The sequence below is a fragment of the Galeopterus variegatus genome, unplaced genomic scaffold (genome assembly GCF_000696425.1).
Source record: "Galeopterus variegatus unplaced genomic scaffold, G_variegatus-3.0.2 Scaffold425, whole genome shotgun sequence".
Taxonomy (NCBI): domain Eukaryota; kingdom Metazoa; phylum Chordata; class Mammalia; order Dermoptera; family Cynocephalidae; genus Galeopterus; species Galeopterus variegatus.
In genome coordinates this window covers 450,635-470,051 of record NW_007726536.1, presented here as the reverse complement: position 1 = coordinate 470,051, position 19,417 = coordinate 450,635, and the positions used below count along the sequence as shown (strand labels likewise).

The 19,417-nt window shown below is 37.8% G+C and overlaps 1 protein-coding gene across 5 annotated transcripts in view; it reads left to right on the top strand.

The window, feature by feature from the left end:
• Positions 1-19,417, top strand: part of KITLG (KIT ligand) — an 84,979-nt gene that overhangs the window by 22,891 nt on the left and 42,671 nt on the right. For all 5 annotated transcript variants that reach the window (XM_008568613.1, XM_008568611.1, XM_008568610.1 and 2 more), the window contains exon 2: positions 10,911-11,024. In XM_008568613.1, coding sequence (XP_008566835.1) covers positions 10,911-11,024 — 114 coding nt within the window. The remainder of the gene's footprint in view (positions 1-10,910; positions 11,025-19,417) is intronic.

The window sequence follows — 19,417 nt, the reverse complement described above, 5'->3', positions numbered from 1 at the left end:
TATCCATTGCTCTCCATTCCCACTACCCAAGTTGAGGCCCTCACTTTGTCCACTCTGGATGACTTAAGTGACCTCCTGACTGTCCTCTGCCCCCAGGCTCTTCACCTTCCATCACCTAGTCCATCCTTCACTCAGATGCCTGATAAACCTTTCAGAAATAAATCAGATCTTGACACTCCCCTGCTTAAAATCCTTCAGGGGCTCCCCAGTGTCTTTAAGATAAAATCCAAATCAGTTAGCAAAATTGGGAGGACCTCTGCCTACCTCTCTAGCCACATCTAGTATTGCTTATTCCTTGAAACTCATTTCCAATGGTGTCCTAAACATGAAATTCTATGAAAGTGCCTTGTCCCCTCACTTCGTGGGCACCTGCTACTTCTTTTGTCAGGGTTCTCCCCAGCTCCCTTTGACCTGGCTACCTCCCTTAGAAGAATATTCTCTTTCCAGAAGTATCTCTGAGCCCCTCCTCCTCCTCCACTCCCAGTTTGGCTATAATTGCTCGACCTTTCCTCTCTCAGAGAGTCCACCCTGCTGGCTTCTCCAGTAGCTTGAGCTTCCTGAGACCAGTGACCATATCCCTCTGTCTTTATCTTATGTACATACCATGTTCTACTACATTATTATTGAATGAGTAAGTGGCTCTCGGGATAATGTTATTAGAAATCCAAAACTACCAAATTTTGTTTTTATCAGAAGGAACAACTTATCACTTTAGTTTTTGTGTTTCTCCTCTCCCTCTAGCTATGTAAACTTTTTAAAGCTACTGCTAAGTATAACTTGATTTACCTGCACTACTTGCTTACTTCAACCTATAATCACTTGACATTGTAGTGTCAATTAGAAACTGTTTCAGTTAAATGGACCTTAAGCCTTCCACAACATAGCCATTTTAAATAAAATTTAATAGTTCATTAAATATAAATGAAATGAGTTTTATTATCTGACTGGCCCAGTATATTTCTTTTAAGCATAGTGTAGGTCTTGGTTTACACCCAACCTAGCAATTTACTAGCAGGGTGGCTGTAAAGAAGTCATTCTCTGAATCCTGTTTTACTTACCAGCTGAATGGGGTAATAATATCTACCTGGTTTATGAAAGAATTATATGAAATAATATCTGCAAATTCTTCATCCTATGTGTGGCCCTTAGAAGTCAATATATGTTGAGTTATTTTTCCTTTAAGTAGCCTTTACCTATACAATGAGAACTGACTATCATAGGGTGATTTTTCCCTCATTTCTTCCCCATAGATTGAATATTCTGAAATCTTTAAATTCCCCTCTCACATTAAAGCCAATGTATGCCTTTTCATATGGAGCAAGTTTTTTCTAGGATGTTCTGTTTTTTTTTGTTTTTTTTTCCTTTTTGTCTTTTTTTGTGTCCGGCAACAGATCGCAACCCTCAGTGTTGCGCCCGTACCGGACCGGGACCGGCAACAGGATCGCAACCCTCGGCGTCGCGCCCGCACCTCGCTCAGCCAGTGAGCGGGAACCGGTCTGTATGTGGGATCCGAACCCTCGGTAGGAGCGCCGCCGCGCTCCCAAGCGGCGCACTGTAGCAGTGCGCCACTGGGCCAGCCCTAGGATGTTCAGTTTTTTGCTAGAAGTGTGTACTCACCTCATATTTTAATGATCACCCATATTTTTATCAGCACCGCACTCTCCTGAGTGAGCCACGGGCCGGCCCATGATCACCCATATTTTTAAATATTTTTATTTTACTTCTTTACAAAAGGATCTAGATGGAAAGAAGTAAAAGAGTATCTTCACAAGATTTCAATGCACCAATTTGGACTTGAAGCTGGTTTGAGTTTACTTAGCTATCCTTTTAATATCTGCTTTACTGATAGAAGTAAAATTTTAAAAACTAATGAATCTACTAAATGTTTCCTTTGTCCCTTTGACATGACTGGACAGTCATTAGAGAAGAATTTGAGTCTGTGTAGGAAGATCTGGCATTTCTTTATAATGTTTAGTGATAAATTTTTAAGTAATAAAAAAATCTGAAGGAAGTCAGAATTAAATGGTTATTCACCAAATGGGAATACTGATGCTGGCTACTTCAAGATCATTTTTGAAAGATATGGTTTATATGACCTCAGAAGACCTGAACTGAGGACTAATTACTATACCTGTATCTTGGTAACTTGCTTTCCTGGCTCTGGATAGCTGAGCCAGTTGGCTCTCTTCCAAAGCGCATTGGGCTACAAGGCAAACTGCCGGCTTCTATAGCTGACATGCAAGATTAAAGAGAAGGTGAATGTTGTTTTTGGCAGCAGCTGCTGTTTTGTTCTGGGCAGTATTAGAATAATATCATTTTGTAGGTCTGTGCATAAAGAAAACAAGTGACACTCTGCTACCTTTTTGACTTTGTGAAGTCTGTAATGTGGACCCTGGTAATGCATATTTTAAAATTGCTTCTCTTGTACATAGAGAGAAAAGAATTTCTTTTTTCTTTCTTTCTTTTTTTTTTAAGTTTAGAAGATTGGAATCGTCTGGTTTCTTGAACAGCTTATGTTCCCCTGATGTTCTTGGGCTGCATGCATGTTAGCTTCTATTGAAGGAAAGAGTCTGCAGTGTGACTTCTGTGTTATAACACATGTTCAGATCAAGTAAATAGTTTGCTTTAGGGGGCTTTGCAGCTCCTTTTCCTGACGTGTTGCTTTTTACTGTAAGGAAAGTTCTGTGTTCAGGAGGGATTGGTGATTGGGTGAATATCCCACTTGGAGTCTGCTGAGGTTGGTTCTCAACACAAATGAGAAGTGGATAAGACCTTTGCCTTTGGAGTCTTCACCCTCGTCATTTTGTAAGGGTTTTCCCCCCTTCTTTGAAGTACTTTTCTAGAACTATCTGTGACTGTTAAAACCCGCTCCCAGAAAAAGACATGCTATATCTGTCATTTACAATTGAGTATGAAATATAGTCACTGTTACTTCCCTGTACCAGGATTGTTTCAACTCCAGGACTGTTTTGCCTGCATGCCTCAGTCCTAACAGTGCATACAGACTTCTCATTAGTTTTCTTTCTTTCTTTTTTTTCATATCATGTAAATAACTTGAAGGCAACTTTTAGCAATAAAAAGGTTACTACAATTTTGTGTGTTGTGAGGAGTTTGTGGGGGACACTTTTGATGCATGCCTTTAAATAGAAAAATCAAGAACTGCCGATAATAAGACTAGTTTAATGTGTCTGTGCAACGAAAGGTTATCCTGAAATAAGAGGTTATCAAACAATGAGCGTGACCTAGAGAGAAAAGTTGTACGATGCTAAAACAAAGTAGCCAAAGAAAAATGTCATATGCAGACGCAGAGAATGTTGCAGAAAAAACAGTGAAATGATTACCCAAACTGAAAAGATACATTTTAGAGCAGAAGTCACAAACACAGGGACATTTTGCTTAGCATTCTATCTCCATTAGGGTGTGTGCAGGCGTGTGTGCACACGCCCCCACATTTAGGCACCCAGATACTCTAGTTGGAGTTTCCAGAAGTTGTAGGAAGAGGAAGAGAGAAAAAACAGAGATAAATATTTTGTTGATTTATTGGAACACCTCACTTGATTGGAAGTCAATTGTCTATTTATTGACGCTACTCTAAACACAATTGAGAACTAAAATTAAATTGAAAAAGGCAAAATCAGTGTCAAAATGTTCATATGCTGGCTGGCCGGTTAGCTCACTTGCTCATTTGGGAGAGTGTGGTGCTGGTAACGCCAAGGTCATGGGTTCAGATCCCTGTACTGGCCAGCCAGGAAAAAAAAAAAAATGCACGTATGAAAGATAATACTCTCTGTTCATGGAAGATTCACTCTATAAAGTCCTTTTTCATACTGTTTTATTCAAACATTTCTGAAGCACTTGTCTCCTTGGTTTCCTAGCCAATGCAAAGCCCATTAAAAAAACCACACAATGAATAATTGCATAGCACCTGTAGTTTGGATACTTTTTCATTTGATTCTCACCACCAGTTCCTGAGGTGGGTAAAGCAAAAATTATTTCTGCTCTTATTTTATAGGCTAATGGACAGATACTCAGGGGTACTAACTGACTTGTTTGAGATCACACAGTAAGGGGCTTGGAGGTTGTCAGGATCCGTGTTCTGCTCATGGTTTCCAAATGCATGTTTTATTTTGTTTTTTTCCTTGCCCTTGGAAACCTTTGTTCAGACAAAATCTTACTCAGAGGCCCGAACAAATAAAAGTGAGAAAAACTGAGCTGCTTTGCTTAAAATAGGGGTTGGGGGCCTAGAATTCTGGCAGAGCTCATTTTCCTCGCCCAGAATGGCTTGAACATCACTGTACTACACAATTCATTCATTCATTCATTCATTCAGAAAGTGTGTTTATTAGACTGTTTTACTTTTCTACTGCTGCTGTAAAAAATTACCACAAATTTAGTGACTGAAAGCAATACAAATTTATTATATTATAGTTTTGGAGATCAGAAGTACAAAATGGGGTGTACCAGCTTAAAAGGTATTGGTGGGACTGTGTTCCTTTCCTTTTCTAGCTTCTAGAAGCCTCCTGCATTCCTTGACTCCTGATGCCTTCCCTCCATTTTCCATGCACTGATGAGTCAAGACTTTCTCATGCCACATCTCTTTGACCTTTCTTCCATCATTGCATCTCTCTCTGACCAGAGCCGGGAAAGAGTCTCCATTTTTTTTTCCCTCTTTATTTATTTATTTAATATTATTTTGTCGATATACAATGTGGTTGATTATTGTGGCCCATTACCAAAACCTCCCTCCCTCCTCCCTCTCCCCCCTCCCACCCAGCAATGTCCTTTCTGTTTGCTTGTCATGTCAACTGCAAGGAAGTGTAATTGTTGTGTCTTCTCCCCCCCGGTATTTGTGTGTGTGTGTGTGTGTGTGTGTGAATTTATTTATTTATTTTTATCTCCCACCAATAAGTGAAAACATGTGGTATTTCTCTTTCTGTGCCTGACTTGTTTCACTTAATATAATTCTCTCAAGGTCCATCCATGTTGTTGCAAATGGCAGTATTAGATCGAGCTTAGAGAACTGAGGATAGTCTCCCCATCTCTAGGTCCTTAACTTAATCCTGTCTGCAAAGTCCATTTTGCCATATAAGGCAATATGTTTACAAGTTCCAAGAATTAGGACACTGGGCATCTTTGGGGGCCATTCTTCTACTTACCATAAGGGCCCATCATGGGCCACATGTTGTGCTCTCCATCGACTACAGGAAGCTGGAAATAAGCATGTTAGCAGTAAAAATGTGTTGTGAGGAATGACCCAACTGTCTGGGAGAAACAGGAAAACTAAGAAACAAACAAACAAAAACTAAAATAAAATTTTAAACACAGTCATTCAAACAAGTACAGTGATTTGGAACTACTTGGAGGAGAGCAGGCACAACCACATAACCGAGATGATTTGCAAGTTTTCCTTTTATTTGATGAACCTGAATCATCAAAGGAAAGCAAAGTTTAATATTTCTACCCACAGTTTAAAGGAGTTGTGTGTGCTATATATTAGAAAGATTTCTGTATAGAGTAATTAATACTGAAAATTTTCTTTTCCACATAAAGATGTAAGCTCTGCATTTCAGCCCTCTTCTGAGAATACTGATGAAGCAGGTTTTACTCCTTCTATGCAGAATTCTCAGCATTTCTACCTTGACTGCTCCTCTGTCCTTATATTTAGCTATGCCAGAGTTAGTTCTTGAATTTTAAAAAAGGGAAATATTCCTTAATGGTAGCAATATATATGCAAAGTTAAGTTACAATATGAGTTTACTGATAATAGCTTTAAAATAAAGTACTTCAGGGGCCGGCCCGGTGGCGCACTGGATAGTGCGCCGCTTGGGAAGCGCGGCAGCGCTCCCGTCCGAGGGTTCGGATCCCACGTACAGACCGGCTCCCGCTCACTGGCTGAGCGAGGCGCGGGAGCAACGCCGAGGCTTGCGATCCCGTCGCCGGTCCCTGGTCCGGTACGGGGGCAACACTGAGGGTTGCGATCCGTTGCCGGACACGGAAAAAAGACAAAAAGACAAAAAAAATAAAAAAATAAAAAAATAAAAATAAAGTACTTCAGGAAATGCAGGTTTTTCAGGGATATTTGAATGTCATTAGTTAACATAGAAAGAAATTTTAGCCAGGACCAAATAGATTCCTGTAAAATGAGCAAAATCATATCTTTACAGATATTTGTGTTTTAATATATTTTAAGCAACTGTCAAAGGACATATATTGAAGTTATGATAATTTGAATAATGTAGAATATTCAGCTGTGGCATGGAATATGGAAGAAATTTGTCTCCGTATACTTGATATTTGCGAAATTATCAGTTTTAGAGATATTAACATCCTCATAAAAGGTCTAACCAATTTCTGTGAGTGCTGGGACAATACGGGGTGCCTACAAGGACAGTAGTTAGAATTGGGTAGACCTGGATTTACATTCTGATTTCACCATTCAGAAGTCACCAAATCTCTATGTACCTCGATTTCTTTATCTTTAAAATTAGAATATGTGAAAGTTAAATTTTGTTTGCTATTAGATATGCAAGAAGATTAATACATAGTTTAAATGTTTCAATATATTTTAGCTTTATTCACTAGCATCTGCACTCATGTTCCAATATCCTGCCATATAGCCTTGATTAACTATACTCCTATTTAAAACCAGACCCTCTACTTGAGAACTCGATCTCACTCCTCCTTGTCTACTTAAGGACATCGCTCAAACAGTTCCCTCTCTTCTGACCTACATTACCAGTTGCTTCCTTTTACTGAATCATCCCCATGGGCATACAGACATCCTGGTATTTCTACCGTCTTATAAATTAAACTCTCTTCATCCCCAATTCTCTGCCAGCTACCTCCCCATTTTCTTTTTATTTATTTATGTGTTTGTTTATTTGTTCTCCTTTCAAGGGAACTTTGAAAAGAGCTGTCTGTGCTCACTGGTTAATCTCCTCTTGTGCTTTTTAAAACCCACTCCAGACTGGCATTTTCCCATCCTGTGTGAAAAAAAATGTTCTTGTTAATGTCACCAGTGACCTCTATGTTGCTGTATCCAGTCCTTATCTTACTTGACCTATTACCAGCATTTGACATACTTTGACTCCTGCTCCTTAACTTTTTTTTTTTTAACTTGCCTTTCTCCTATGATCATTTGGCTTCTCCCTCTCAAGCTCCTTTAAGGGTTCTAACTCTTCTGCCAGACATCTTGAGGTTAGAGCCGCATCGGATGCTCAGTCCTTCATTCTTTTTTCTACATATGTCCACTCCCTTGGTGATCTCACCCACTCTTTTGCTTAAAATTTCATTTATGTATTGAGGGCTCTCATACATCCAGTGCAAACCTCCCTCCTAAATCCAGATTTAAATATCCTGACTTGGTGTATGTAATCACTGGAATATCTGAAAGACGTTTCAAACTTAACATACTGGAAACTGTACTCCTGATCTGCCCCCAAACTTTCTGGACCCCCAGCCTTCCCCATATCCATTGGTGGCAACAGCATCCTTCCAGTTGTTCAGGCCAAAGTCCTGGGAGTTGTCTTTGACTCTTTCTCTTAAATTACACTCTGTCAGGAAATCCTCTTGGGTCAGCCTTCAGAAGATGTCCAGAATCTAACCACTTCCAGTCAATTCATTGCTGCAACCCTTGCTTGTTTGGATTATAGCAATAACCCCTAATTGGTCTCTCTGTTTTTTTTTTTTTTTTTCTACCTGTTGTTACCCTTAAGTCTGTTCTGAATACAGCAATCAGAGTGAATTTTTTAAACTAGTTTAATTTTTAATTTTGAAGTATGTTCATATCCCTCCTCTGGTCAAAATTCTGCAATGACTTCTATTTAATTCACACTAAAAGTCGAAGTCTAGGCAGTGGGCTACAGTACCCTCTGTGATCTGGCCTCTGCGTTCTCTCTCTGACATCATGAGATTCTACTGCTCCTTAGTTTACTCTTGCTGTTCCTTAAATAAAGAAGATTCCTTAAATAGACCTTAGGGCCTTGGCACCAGCTTTTCTCTCTGTCTACAGTACTGTTCCCACGAATATCTGCATGTATCACTTCCTTAGTTTCATCCAATCTTTGGTAAAATATTGCCTTCTCAATGAAGCACCCAGTAATCATCCTATTAAAAGTTTCAAGATGTCTTCACTCATTCTGCAGTCTCCAGGGGGAAAGAGGTAATGGCTAGTTCTGTGGTTTTTTCTTTAGACTCAGAGATGTCCAGGGATTTTATGTTTTCTATAATCCTCCTTGCAACAGGAACTCGAGAAGTGTCTGCATACCTATACTTCATCCAGAGAATCCAGCTGAAGTTACTAGGTAGCAGAATAAGCACCAATATGTACTTTATTGTTGTGACTGGTACAGATGGAGGGAGCTGCTCTGGAAAATGAACAGAAGCTCATCACATGCTCTGAAAGGGCTACTTAACTAGCAAGGTATAAGCTGAAGGAGTGGTCCTGCTTACCCAACATCATCTGTCATTGCCACCCATGTCCCAAGTGTGCAGTGGTTTGTGGACACTAGAGACAGTCTGGGAGTCAGGTGACGTCTGTGATGCTGGTTGCTATACCTGCTCTTTTATTGCCTATCCTGAATCTTTTCTTAAAGCACAGTAGTACCCTTGGAGCTGGGTAAAGCCTGTGGTATCTCGTGAGTGTGACTGTCAATCTGACCCTAAGATTACTGCTACTAATAGATCAGAGTAGGCACTATAAGCCCAACCTTCCTTACCTTGCTCTAATTTTTCTTTTTCCATAGCCCTTAACATCTTCTGACTATATAACCTAGTTACTTATGTTTGTCAATTATGGTTCGTCTTCCCTCACTAAAAGGTAAGCTTCATGAGAGCAGGGATTTTGTCTTTTTGTTCATTTATGTAGCCCTAGCATCTAGAACAATGCTTGGCACACACTAGGTGCTCAATAAATATTTGTCAAATGAATGAATGGACAAATGTTTCTTTTAGTATTTATTCAATGCCAGTCATGAGGCATGGTAAAGACAAGTAACAATTTTTGCCTTTATATTTCCTAGAGCCTAGAATATGAAGATGGTTATTAGTGAGATACTCCAATTATAGAGATCCTTAGGGAGGCTTCCCAAATCATATCAGGAAAGAGGGCCTTGGAGAAATACATTTCAAGGAGAGTTACTTCTTTGCAATGACAATGTCAAAGAAAGCTGTATTTTAGTAAATTATATTTACATATGTGAAGGAAGACAGTGTTATTAGGGGAGATGTTATATGTTAGGATTGACCAAAAAGATGAATCCCCCAAATAAATCATTTACACAATTTAGTCTTCACTGTGGTCCAAAGGAGACAATACTGTAAAGTGTGACCCCACAGTGCTCAAAGTAACCTTAAATAAAATTAAGCATGATTACTGCTAAAATAGACCACAATGGTAAAGGAGTAAAAGGTTTTAATTTTGTTTTCAAGCCACTAAATCCATGTAAGTAGCATTGTACTCTTAAAAATCTTAGCAAATGATAATTATCATTTGGTTCATGCAATATCTAATTAGTGTGCTGATATTAATTGGAAATAATACTCCATTTCCTTTTGGCACATGACTAGTTGCATAAATAGAAAAGATTTCTAGTAACGTGCATCTGGGCTTTTGCGTAATTACTTAAAGATTCCTTTGGATGTTAGTTCATAAAAGAAATCTCAAATGTTTTTAAATATCTTCATATCTCCATGCCTTTACTCAGGCTATTTTTCCTGGAATACTCATCTTTGTTGACCCTTGAAAACTCCTCCATGTCCTACAAAATCCAGCCAGAGTCATATTTTCTCCCTGGCTTTTCTTGGCACTGTTTTCCTGCCACCGGTTCTCCCCCTTAAGAGTAATTGATTAATTGTTTCCTCCTCTGTATTCCCAAAGCATTTATTACAAGGTGTGGGTGTTATTTATTTACATACCTCTGAGTTTCAAGGGCATCTGCATTGTCTTTGTTTCTGTAGCAACTGGTACAGTCTCTGTCTCATAATACATGTTCAACAAACGGTTATGAATTAGAGCACTAAAATATGTTTTTACTTTGACCACTGATTCATCCAGCAAATGTTTATTCAGGGCTTTTTATATGCAAGGTCCTGTGGTTCTGTATAATAAAGATACTAAAAAATAAATCAGATGCCCAAGTACTTAAAACTCTAAAGTATAGTGTACTAAGGAAAAATAAGTCACGATAAAGTAAATAAGTCACTATAATACATGATAGAAAGTGTTATTTTCAAAAAGACGTGTGTGTCTGGGGGGTGTATATGCGTGTGTATAAGAGCGATTACTTCCTGCTAGGGTTCAAGAGTGTCTTCCTATTGGCCAACGAAATATTTTCCTTATTAAGTGACTAAAAATCTATCATTCAAAAGAATAAAGCAATAATTCTTTTGATGTCTCACAAATTAGGTTAAATTCTGTCTTAGATCTAAAATGCACCTTTCTTCCTCACTTTAACTTGGTGTACGATTGTATTAAAGCACCATTCAGGAGTTATGCTGCTACTTGTCAAACAATTTATGTTTAAAGTAGCAAAAGAAAGTTTCTTTTGGTGCCTTAAGGTATGAATATTATGCATTCCCTAGTTTTTAGAAGACACACTAAATAAGTCTGTCACATGTTGCTACAAGTCATCCCTAATTGCCATTCGGAAATTGGCTGCAGAAAGCTTTTGACAAAAGTCAACAATAATGTCACTGAAAGAATAATTCAAACCAGATTTTAACTGAGAATCTTTTAAACATTTGATGATCATAGTTCGAATGCCTAGCATTTAGTTGTATTTAAGCCAACAGCTTTTTTACAAAAAAGATAGCAGATTGGCCTTTCCCACATCAAGGCATAATATGTTAATAGTTTACATGACTCGAGATTGAATGGATGGTCACCAAGCAATTTTTCTGTTTTCATTTAGACTTGGATTATCACTTGCTTTTATCTTCAACTGCTCCTATTTAATCCTCTCGTCAAAACTAAAGGGATCTGCGGGAATCGTGTGACTAATAATGTAAAAGACGTCACAAAATTGGTAAGTAAGGAATGCTTTTCCACGGTTGTGACTCTTTTGCTTGTGCTTGTTGATCAAAGACTCAGGTTTTTCTGGCCCCAAATTAGTATTTTTCTAAGACAAGGAAAGGAATCGTTGAGTTATTGTAAAGAGTTTATAGAGAGCAGGTAGGGAAATATTTAAGGTCATGGAGAATTTGGTGGGAAAGTCAGCCCATCACACACCACTGCAGTGAGTTTCTTTGCTGGTCTTTCTGCCTCATTCACAGGTGGTGAAGGACCCAGGAGAGTTTGCTGTGTGCTGATATGCCGGCAACAGCTTGTACCCCATCATCTCTTTGGTGGGTTCCTCAGTGTGTCTTAGTTCCCCTCCACCACTTTCCTACTCTACCATGCCCAACAAAAGGAGTTCGGAGATACCATTCTCCCATTTGCATCAGCATGAAGTCAGATGTGGGTGAGTGCACATAGTTGAAAGAGTGATTTATTCCCCAAATGTTGAGTGGACTCATCTGCCACGTTTGTCATGTTGGAACTCTTCCCTCAGAAGAAGCCCATTTGCACTGGTGTCCCTTGGTCACTGCCAGTTTCATGCCGTGCTTCTCCCGATGCTTCCCTTAAGACTCAAACCACAGAAAGGGTGTAACACATCTGGAACGCATCCTTCCCAACTCTGGCGATCTAGGAGAGAGTTTACATGCCCATTTATACCATGTCTGATTTCAGGATAAACAAAGTTTGAGAAGCATTTTTGTAATTTCCTGGTTCAAAATAGTCAGTCAGGTGGCACTCAGTTACTTGAATATTTACTAGAGAACAGAGGTGATGTGAGAATGGAGGAGAAACGAGGCTTGTAGTACAGAGAAGTGAAAGAAAAGTATACTTGTTGAGATGATAGGATATGGGAGTAGAGGGGGCTTCCCTGCTCTTGATAAACATTTTTCGGTTTGTATATTTTATTTTGGGTTCATAACAGAACTTCAAAACAAAAGTTTAATGCTGTGGTTAAAGTCTCTTAATCCAAATAAGTAGGAGCAGGCTTTCCCTGACCTACTGAACACAGCTGCAGCATGACCTAGCATTTTCAAAAGTAACTTTATGACATTTTTGCTATATAGCCTCAATGCAGAATTAGAAACACACACACACACACACACACACACACACACACCACAATTTATGCAGATTCCTTAGAAGAACACCTAGAGAGTCCAGGTTTAGAAGAGTGCTCTGAAACAGCAGCTGAAGATGTATCTACATATTTTACTTGAGGGATTGGTAAGCAAAACAATGCAACTTTTTCCTACTGTACACCCAGCTGGGTGTTGTGTATAGGGATGAGAGTGAAGGTGAAGTATTTTTTAAAAACATAGATCATGGGGCTGGCCGGTTAACTCGGTTAGAGTGTGGTGTTGATAACACCAAGGTCAAGGGTTTAGATCCCTGTACTGGCCCACTGCCAAAATAATAATAATAAGTACATAGATCATGGTCCTTTTTCTCAAATTGTTTGTTAGTTTGTGACCCAAGAAATAATACTAAAAAGATACTGTGTGTTTATATTCTAAATTTTGTGTATTTCAATAGAAGGCGTTCATTAAATGTTTGTTGAGTGGATGAAGAAATGATTTGCTCCACTTTGGTGAGCAGCTCATCACCTGTGGTGCTTATTAAAGTTACAGGTGCTTGGGCCCCACTCCAAGAAACTAGTTTGATAAGATTGAGAAAGGGCTCCAGGCATCTACATTTTTAACAAATTCCTGAAAGGAGGTTTAAGAACTATTGCTCTAGACGGCCTATTCTGTCAAAGTTTAGAGACTATATGTCCTGGTGCTAATTTAATCTCAATTTTTATTATTATGACTAGTTATACCTATGTTGTATAGATTTATATAGATGTCAGGTTAATACAAATCTCCAGATTATGCTTCAAGGTCCCTGGGAAATTAGAGCTCACACTGAGCTGCTGGTATAACTATGGAAGCTGAGAGTGAGCTGGGGCCAGATCTGCACTGGCCCTAGGGAGCAAATTTCAATTATGCGGGCAAGGAAGCAGATTTGGAAGATGACCACAGACTGGGCATGTCCGAGATTAACATGGTATTTAAGAAAAATTACTGGTAGGCCTTATTATTTGCTAAGTATTTAAGGAATACTACTTAATAAGCATCACTTCCTGTGAAATGTCAAACTAATATTTTCAAGTGGTATAAGTAGGTATTATAAGCACCTTCCAAGATTTTCTATTCTTGTTTTTAACCATCTGCTTATTATTAGCCTGTTATCTAAAAGCTAATACAATGAAAAATGGCCAGAAGCATTAATAAGATGAGAAAGAAGTGTCTGGAAAGGAATATTTATTAATATTGACACTAAAATAGCAAACGTCAAATCATTAAACTGAAATGCTCCTTACAGCTATTAACTCAAAGAGAAAAAAAAAATCAATCTTAAGAGTCGCTGTAGTGAAATTAGTTTGTTTTCTTTGGATTATATTCTTTAATAAGTCACTTGAAAACAAATGAAGGGCTGGCCCCGTGACTCATTCCGGAGAGTGTGGTGCTGATAACGCCAAGGCCACGGGTTCGGATCCTATATAGGGATGGCCGGTTAGCTCACTGTCTGAGTGTGGTGCTGAGAACACCAAATCAAGGGTTAAGATCCCCTTACTGGTCATCTTTTTTTAAAAAAAAAAAAAAAGAAAAGAAAACAAATCAAGTTTATAAAAAGTAGGGCTCAGAAGATCACCTCTAATTGAACAAATAAAGACCTATACAATTCACAGCCTGTATTTCATAGAGTAGGAAATAGAAAAGTATAAAACAATCCCTGAGCTCATAGCAGTTATAATCTAATTTGGGAGATAAGCCATCTCCATTAAAATGTGAATTCATATCACTAACACCACAATAACAAAACAGAAATGGATATCATATAGAAGATCCCATGGTATAACATAGGATCCAACCTGTGCTGATATATTGGTTAAAAGAATGGATTTTGGAATCTTTCAAACCTGAGTTTAAATCATAGATCTTTGACCTTAGATAAATAACTTCCTTTCTAAAACTCAGTTCCTACTTCTCAATTTTGTGGTATAGATCAAACAAGAGAAAGTATATATAAATTTTTCACCAGTTATTGTCACAGAACCTCTTTATGCCTCAGTTTCCTTACCAGTATAATTAGAGAGATTAATAGTTCTTAACCTTAAAGAGTGATTGTGAGGATTAAATGAGTTAATAAAACAGTGCTTGAACAAGGTAAATGCCTGAGATCTGACCTATTTATAGTGGTAGTTGTAGTAGTAGTGGTGTTTGTAGGATCATAAGATGCTGGAGCTGGAAAGAAGTTTAGAGACAATCTAAGCAAACTATTTTATAAATAAGGAAACTGAGACCCAAGAGTGGTGAAACCCAGCTCCTGGTCCCATTTATCAGTGTGTGTCTTCTGGAACAGTGGTTTTCAAACGTGCTCCTAGAGCCCACCAACATATTCAGCTTTTATTTGTATATCTGGATTTCCAAACAAAACTTGGCTTGAAAAAAGAATCAAGCTTATGAAAAAATGTTTGAAAGCTGTCACTTTAAACCAAAGACTGCAGAATATTATTTGAGAACCATACCATCACAATCTCTCAGGGTACTTATTTAAGGTACAGCTGTAAGGGCACCACTGCAGAACTACCAAATCTCAGCTTGTGGAGGTGGGGTGTAGGAGCCTAATGTTTCGGACTAGCATCGCATGTGATAGTTATTTGCATAGAAGTACCAGGACTGCATAGGCCATAATGCTTATAGTGTTTTTTTTCATATTTGAAAAGAAGCTAAGCATTCCTATCCTAACTCACTCATTTCACTAATTCACACAGCAACACAAGTGACTGTTGAGTCTTGTGGATACAGATAATCACAGCCTTTTTCCAAAAAATGCTGGAGCAAAGCGTCTTGGTAGAAGCCAAGAACACCGGGTCATTTAGATACCAGCACTACTATTACCTGGCTGTATGACCTTGGACAAGCCTCTGAACCTTTCTGGGATTCAGTTTTCTGTTTTTTAAAATGAAGAACATGAACATGATCGATAGTTCTGAATCTGGGCCTCATAAGCTTCAAATGCCTGCACATGGAACTCTGAATAGCCCTTCATGTGCTTTATGTCCATTTCTGAGAGAGTGCCCCCTCTCATCACTTCTCAGAGAAGTCTCTGACCCCAAAGAAGACAAGAACTGCTAAATTAGAGACCTTGGAGGCCCTTTTGGCTTTAAATTATTTTATTCCATAGTGATATTTTTTCAGGTTGCACCTCCTGGAATAATGCCTGGACTAAAGGAGTTATACAGAATGAGAGGAATTTGCTTTGCAGACATAACCTTGGTGTATTTTATATGAGAGAAAGAATGAGCTGATGGTATCCTTTTGCCTTGTGCTCACAGTGATTTCTTCAGCTGAAATCATTCCTGTGCAGTCTCTACCAGTGTCCACCTTTGCATTAGATGGCAATGTGCTCTGTGCCCACAAACCTTAAGTTTGTTTGCTCAGGGTGATTCTCATGTCACAGAAGCACATGATTTATGGCTTTACTGACTTTTTTTTTTTTTTTTTAAATTTCTTCTTGGACACTTTCTACTGCCCCTACAGTCCCCATGGTTTTCATTTGAAATCCTTCTGGCATGTTTACTCAGCATAATCATTCATCTATTTACAGAACATTTTGCTTTGTTTCTAAAAAATGTTGCAAGACTTGTTTTAAATGGCAAACTAAGATGTATGTAAAGAAAGGGTCAAGTATCTGGGAAGAAGATGAATCAAACTTTTAAAACTTTTACTCCTGGGAAGTGAGGTTGCAGCTTTTAATAGTTCTAAGTGTCATATAAAGAGGAAATCCAACTATTGAAATAGTTCAAATTAGTTTGCCCTGTTTGCTCTCCCTACTCTTCCTTTTATTTGTGATGATGTTTTTCCTTCATTTGGAGGAATTTAATTAAATGTGACTTTGCTGCTTTTAAAAAATATTTATATCTTCAAATATCTATTGAGCAATGAATCATCTTCCTCAAAGTGTTTTCTAAGGTAGGTTGCTGTCCCATTCCCATCTTGTAAAGGTGAAATTACTCTGTCTTTTCAAGGTCAGTCCACAAATCAGGATAGGATTAGAACAAAGGAATCTATAGTTTTCCTGGTCTTGTAGGCACTTATTTTAAATTGATTATGTTAATACATAACTCTTGGAGATAAACATAATGGGAGATTATAAAAATGTCCTCAGATAATTAAATGTTTATACTTTGAATGGGCAGCTTTGACTAATTACGATTTTTCTTCTTCAAATATTATGTTCTTCAAATAGCATGACCACTGCATTGAAGTGAAGGATTGGAGTTTCTGAATCTCCCCATTTCCAGATGAATTCTCATCTTTTCTTCAAATGACCTATGTATATCTTCTCTTTAAAAGTAGAGGTCTCACATAGTTCTATTTGACCTTTGAAGAACGATAGTTTGATAGATGAATTTTAAAGTTATTTTTATTAGTTTGCAATATTTCACATTTTATTTTTTGCTCCTATGATGAGTAGAAATGTCCTTCTCTATTTAAAGCTAAATTTAGGACTTTCAGTATTTAAAGAAAAGGTAGAAGTATATTAGAAATAATATTTATAAAACCTGTCTAAATGACTTGCTATATTACCAAGCACGTCAATTTATCATGAGAAAGAAATTGTTCTTTCTTTATGGAATAAGCCACTCAGATAATGTCTTCTCTTTAGCTTTTAAAAGCAGTAGTTATGGTATGAGTATCCAAGCACCACGCAAAGCACGTTGTATGGATGGTTTCCTTTAGTTTTCACAGCCCTATGAGGTAATTATTTTTACCCCCAGTTTATTGGTTAGGAAGGTGAGATCTAGTGATGTTTTATTAAACATCATCACCTGGAAAATAGCTGAGTATAGGTTTGAACCCATAACTACTTGTCTTTGCAGCACAAGATCTCAGTTCATAATTTATAATGCCTTCTCAGTAGTGTAAGATGTCAGTTTCGACTGCGATTTACAAATTATCATTGTGACCTATTAAACTTTATTTCCGGAGTAGTAGTTTCTTTATCTCATTGTGATCAAGAAGTTATCATATTGTAGAAGCTCAAAATTAGTGCTACTTAATTGGAATCATCATCATAAGTATGTTTATGAAAAAGACAAAAAAGTTTTTAATGTCTCCTTTTTGAAAGGATACAAGAGTTATCCACCTTTATTTAGGTGTTCTTTACTGAGAAAAGATGACCTAGAAAAGCCTGGAGTTGCATCTTAATTTTTTTTAATCACTAATTTAGTTATATTAAAAAAATTAAAACAAACAAACAAAAAACAGATACCCTTGAAAACTAAAGGTAATTGACCTGGTTATTTAGATTTTTAATCAATATTAATGGGAAATAATTTATCAGGAGAAATGAAAAAGCAAAAAGCTTTTTCCTGTGTTATTTCTGAAGGCTGAACAACCAGCATTACAGTCAGCTATTGCACATGAGTGAACTATGATATTTAGAGAGAAGTGTAGAGCTTTTTCTCCTCTGTAGTTGTGATTCTTAAACTTCTTTGGATCTGATGAGACTGAAAACCAGGGACTCTTTCCCCAGAAGGAGCATACATATGCACAACATTGACCAAGGGAATTGTGAGCCACTACTGCATTTTGATTCCTCTCTTGGAATTGGAAGAGACAACTGAGACTAGTAAGGGTCTTGCCAAGGATATCCAAGTGGCCACTGATTTTGTGAGATTTAGGGACCTCAGTGACATCTGAATTATGAGATCCAAAGGTTTTAAACCAGAGATCTAGAGAGGAAGTTAAGTGTTCTGACTTTGACTTCTTTTTCTCCTGACTCCAAATACCTTCAGGGTCTGATATGCAGCCAGTGCCGGTTTGGCTTGCAAAGAGTTTTTCTTGGCCCTGTTTCCAGCAGTTCTAAATGCTTTTCTTCTATGCATTTTTTTTTTTTCTCCAGTGTCACTGAGTATGGTCAATCTTCAGGGCATCCAAAAAAGATAGCAAATGGGGCCCATCTAGTAAAGTTTATCCTATCATCAACTAACTTGTCTTTGCTGTTTTATACGTTTTATAATCTGGCATAATACTACATCCTCACACTCCAAACCAAAGCTCATTGGAATGATTTGGCCTTTGGTAAAATTTTCCATCAATTAGGTTCTATTTTGTTTTCCCTGACTTTATTTTAGTAGGATAGATTTGTTTTCAAAATAAAACAAGTTACCTACTCATTAACCTTATTAACTCAAAGCAAGTTACTTACTCATTAAATTAGTTATTTGCTCATTTAACCTTACCAACAGGATACCTCCTTGGAATCTAGACCAGATTCTTGCTTTTCTAGCTTCTAGTCTCTGTTTAAATATTTAACACATATTTAGTACTTTCCTAGTGGTCTTCTAGCTTTTTGCCTCTCTCTTCTCTCCATGCTCCAATCCATCCTTCCACACTAATCTTCCTAAATTTACTTGCATGTTCCCTCCCTGTTTAAACATGTTCAAGGTTGCACTATGGCTTATATGAGAAAGTCAGACCACACTGAGTTTTTACTTATTATCTAGTTCACCCTTTTTATTTTACACACAGGAGTAGAAGTTGCACAGAGAGGATGCGACGTGCCTCAGTAGGAGTAATTTGCTGTAGGGTGCTGGTGAGAGAACTGTTTCTGCTGAACCTCACTGCCTCCTATTTAACTTCCTTAGCCCAGCATTAAACAGGTTCCAATGTGGCTTTCCTGGCATATTTCTTACCTCTTTTTGGGTCTCCCTGACACACCATGAGCTTTCCCATTCCTTTGTCTTTCCTTCTTCTATCTAGAATACCTGATTCCCTTGTGTTTAATATTAATAGAAACTCATACTGATTTATATACCATACCTAAGCACTTAGTATTTTATATGAGTTATTTCTTATAAATCCATTTGCTAGATTCTATTATGATTGCCACTAGACACATGTGTAAATTAAGGCTAAAGTAGATGAAGTAACTTGCCCAAGATCTTCGAGTTAGCAGGAGATAAGGGCAGGAACCAATCTGAGCAGTCTGTCTCCAGAACCTGTGCTGTTGGCCCCTACATTAAATGTACTGCCTCTAAGAAACATCTCCCAAGTTCCAGGCCAAAGGCTTCCTCTACTCTATAAGATTTTCCATATGATCAATATAGATCAGAGAAGTTAAATTTATTGCAAGGTTATCTGTGCTTTCTGAATGCTATTCAACATATACAAATGCTTAGAAAGTAATATAATTTATGAAGCAACCACAGCTATCTACATACAATTTGACTTTTTAAGTTATCTTCCAAATGTAACTGGAAAGGAACCAACAAAAGCCAAGAAAGTAATCAAGGGGAGACTGCTGTCT